The 3,742-nt window shown below is 48.5% G+C and overlaps 1 protein-coding gene and 1 long non-coding RNA gene across 2 annotated transcripts; one reads left to right on the top strand and one right to left on the bottom strand.

The window, feature by feature from the left end:
- Positions 1-454: 454 nt before the first annotated feature.
- Positions 455-1,629, bottom strand: LOC127932486 (uromodulin-like). Its single transcript, XM_052528370.1, has 2 exons — positions 1,520-1,629; positions 455-820 (listed from the first exon to the last, which is right to left on the bottom strand). The coding sequence occupies exons 1-2, from the start codon at positions 1,584-1,586 to the stop codon at positions 507-509; spliced, it is 381 nt and encodes a 126-aa protein (XP_052384330.1). The 5' UTR covers positions 1,587-1,629; the 3' UTR covers positions 455-506.
- On the top strand, positions 1,129-1,618 carry LOC127932503 (uncharacterized). The gene is made up of 3 exons (XR_008145667.1): positions 1,129-1,206; positions 1,260-1,312; positions 1,472-1,618. It is a non-coding gene; the product is annotated as an uncharacterized LOC127932503 (long non-coding RNA).
- Positions 1,630-3,742: the final 2,113 nt, after the last annotated feature.

Raw genomic sequence — 3,742 nt, 5'->3', positions numbered from 1 at the left:
AGTACTGTTAATATCCAGGGCCATAAGAAAAACATCAAGGTGTATATAACCAGCTGATGAATGACTAAGTAGTAAACAGTTTAAAAATACAATAACTTCAATTCAAAAGGCAGAACAACATCAACAAGCCCCACTCAGAACTTGGCAAAGCAGCAGGCGAAACCTTACATGCACAATAGGCGAAGTAGCACCCGGGAGGCATGACGAACTTGTACACAAAGTAGTTCCCAGGGCATGCCTTGACGTGGATGGGCTGAGACTGCACCCAGCAGCAGTCCCCATTGAAGCTGGCGCAGACTGCACTCTGGACAATTTCATCCACCTGCTGGGGGGGAGGAAACGCCAGCCACAAGGGAGCCTGGGTGCCGCACTGGAAGGAATCCACGCACTTGTCCGGCATGGACACGCTCTGGTTGCCGATGAACATGCGGTAATAGCCGTCCCAGCGGACGTTGCGGTCGCAGTGCCTGTTGCCCCGTGGTTGTTGGTGGAACGCCAGGCGTCGTTCAGGACCGTGTAGATCTTACAGGGGTTGGAGCACTGCTGGATGCCGGCGACCGTGATGCAGTCCTCCCCGTCGGCGCACTCGTTGAAGCCGCAGCTGAACCGGACATGGGCAAGGTTGGTGTTGGAGGTGGGGTAGGAGCGGCGGACACGGCGAGGGCGTGGTGGTGGTCGGCGGTGGCGGTGTGGCCAGGTAAACAGATGAGGCCGTCTCCGGAGAAGCCCTTCTTACAGGTGCATGTGATGTCACCTGCCATGGGCGAGGTGTGGCAGACGGCTTGTTCGTGACACGCCTCGCAGCTGGTGACAATCGTATCTGTGGGAATTTGGGAATATATGAGTTCATCGTCTTTTTAGGTTGAGGTATCAGTGTGTGGTGGGTTATATAATATTATACTGTATAAAAACACTTAACACACAATCCAATTTGTAAGTCGCTCTGGATAAGAGCGTCTGCTAAATGACTTAAATGTAAATGTAAATGTACCTGAGGTGTCCAGCTGTTGATTTATTAAATATATAGTATATATGTGTGTACCTGAGGTATGTCCAGCTGTTGATGTATTAAATATATAGTATATATGTGTGTACCTGAGGTATGTCCAGCTGTTGATGTATTAAATATATAGTATATTTGTGTGTACCTGAGGTATGTCCAGCTGTTGATTTATTAAATATATAGTATATTTGTGTGTACCTGAGGTATGTCCAGCTGTTGATGTATTAAATATATAGTATATATGTGTGTACCTGAGGTATGTCCAGCTGTTGATGTATTAAATATATAGTATATTTGTGTGTACCTGAGGTATGTCCAGCTGCTGATGTATTAAATATATAGTATATTTGTGTGTACCTGAGGTATGTCCAGCTGTTGATGTATTAAATATATAGTATATATGTGTGTACCTGAGGTATGTCCAGCTGTTGATTTATTAAATATATAGTATATTTGTGTGTACCTGAGGTATGTCCAGCTGTTGATGTATTAAATATATAGTATATTTGTGTGTACCTGAGGGACGTCCAGCGCTGGACAGAACCAGTAGAGGCACCAGCAGAGCCACCAGGATCATCCTCATCAACACTAGTTACTTCTACAGGGGCAGAAACGGGAACACAACCTGAAGGAAAATACACTTATTATATTAATCCACATTTTACATCTACTGGAACGTCAGGCACGTTTAAATGCAAGTTTGACCTGATTTAATTTGACTGTATCTATACAGGTCATCCTATGCGATAAAACACATTTTGTTTTCTGTCACAAGACTGCAATAAACCCCATTACAAAACATCTAATACAATAATAGATATTAAGCATGGACACACATTCTGGAGGATATTATAACATCTAATACAATAATAGATATTAAGCATGGACACACATTCTCTAGATATTATAACATCTAATACAATAATAGATATTAAGCATGGACACATTCTCTGGAGGATATTATAACATCTAATACAATAATAAATATTAGCATGGACACATTCTCTAGAGGATATTATAACATCTAATACAATAGTAGATATTAAGCATGGACACACATTCTCTAGAGGATATTATAACATCTAATACAATAATAGATATTAAGCATGGACACACATTCTCTGGAGGATATTATAACATTTCAAACTCAGTGCAGGTATATTAATTTCACCAAACCCAAAATAACTTTGTTTAACCATACAGTATGAATAGTGATCTGAGAGGGAGTACTGACTTACCAAATGTTGATGCTGACTGCTGGAACCACCTGTAAACGAGGCATTTATACACTGGTTATCGGGGAGGGAAGTGGTCACATTGTGCAATATTCCCAGGGACAAGACCTTAGCCTGGGTCCCAGTCTGTTCCACTCCTTGCCACTCCTTGTCATGATAAACTGTTTGGCAATGACCCTGAGTAAAAAGTGAAATGTCAGACAAAACTGACTGGATTTCAGACTAACAATAAGTGTGGAAGAGGTTGAATGACAACTATAGATCCCAACTACAGTATCATCTTAATTTGATCACTCTGTTGTTGCTGAACATTTCCCAGTGTATTAAGAAGGCTTCTAAAGTTTGTCATTTTCACTCAGAAATATCAGACTTGATTTTATTTTACAAAAATGTATCAACCCCTAATTATAATCCACGTAGTCATTCACATTTTCTGTTGCTGCAGGATTATTTTCCTTCTGTAGCAAACTGGCTCAAATTACGATCCTACATCTGTATCATCGTTGAAATGTAAGGAATGCATAACCATAAAACCCTGGGGTGTGGTTAAAGGTAAAGTCTATATGCTCTGTTGGGTGGCGGCAGATACAATGGATGTTTTCAAACTAATTAAGTGACAGGAGGCTGGTGGCTGGTGGCTGGTGGCTGGTGGCTGGTGGCTGGTGGCTGTGGGTGGTGGCTGGTGGTGGGTGGTGGCTGGTGGCTGGTGGCTGGGTGGTGGGTGGCTGGTGGCTGGTGGCTGGTGGGTGGTGGGTGGTGGCTGGTGGCTGGTGGCTGGGTGGTGGGTGGCTGGTGGCTGGTGGCTGGTGGGGTGGTGGCTGGTGGCTGGTGGCTGGTGGCTGGTGGCTGGTGGCTGGTGGCTGGTGGCTGGGTGGTGGTGGCTGGTGGCTGGTGGCTGGTGGCTGGTGGCTGGTGGCTGGTGGCTGGTGGCTGGTGGCTGGTGGCTGGGTGGTGGGTGGCTGGTGGCAAGTGGCTGGTGGGTGGTGGCTGGTGGCTGGGGTGGCTGGTGGCTGGTGGGTGGTGGGTGGTGGCTGGTGGCTGGGTGGCTGGTGGCTGGTGGGTGGTGGCTGGTGGGTGGTGGCTGGTGGCTGGTGGCTGGTGGCTGGTGGCTGGCTGGTGGCTGGTGGCTGGTGGCTGGTGGCTGGGTGGCTGGTGGCTGGTGGCTGGTGGGTGGTGGCTGGGTGGCTGGTGGCTGGTGGCTGGTGGCTGGTGGCTGGGTGGCTGGTGGCTGGTGGCTGGCTGGTGGCTGGTGGCTGGTGGTGGTGGCTGGGTGGCTGGTGGCTGGTGGGTGGTGGCTGGTGGCTGGTGGCTGGGTGGCTGGTGGCTGGGTGGCTGGGTGGCTGGTGGCTGGTGGCTGGTGGCTGGTGGCTGGTGGCTGGTGGCTGGTGGCTGGTGGCTGGGTGGCTGGTGGCTGGTGGCTGGGTGGCTGGTGGCTGGTGGCTGGGTGGCTGGTGGCTGGTGGCTGGTGGCTGGTGGGTGGTGGGTGGTGGCTGGTGGCTGGGTG

Source organism: Oncorhynchus keta, chromosome 10, assembly GCF_023373465.1.
Source record: "Oncorhynchus keta strain PuntledgeMale-10-30-2019 chromosome 10, Oket_V2, whole genome shotgun sequence".
Taxonomy (NCBI): Eukaryota; Metazoa; Chordata; class Actinopteri; order Salmoniformes; family Salmonidae; genus Oncorhynchus; species Oncorhynchus keta.
The sequence above is the reverse complement of the archived record's forward strand: the minus strand, read 5'-3'. Positions and strand labels throughout refer to the sequence as shown.

What these genes read in the sequence shown, in the direction of transcription:
- LOC127932486 (XM_052528370.1), bottom strand. Translation starts at nt 1,586, where the DNA reads ATGAGGATGATCCTGGTGGCTCTGCTGGTGCCTCTACTGGTTCTGTCC. An exon ending in CAGCGCTGGACGTCCCTCAG is followed by an intron (nt 821 to 1,519) that starts GTACACACAAAT and finishes AAATTCCCACAG; the next exon opens with ATACGATTGTCACCAGCTGC.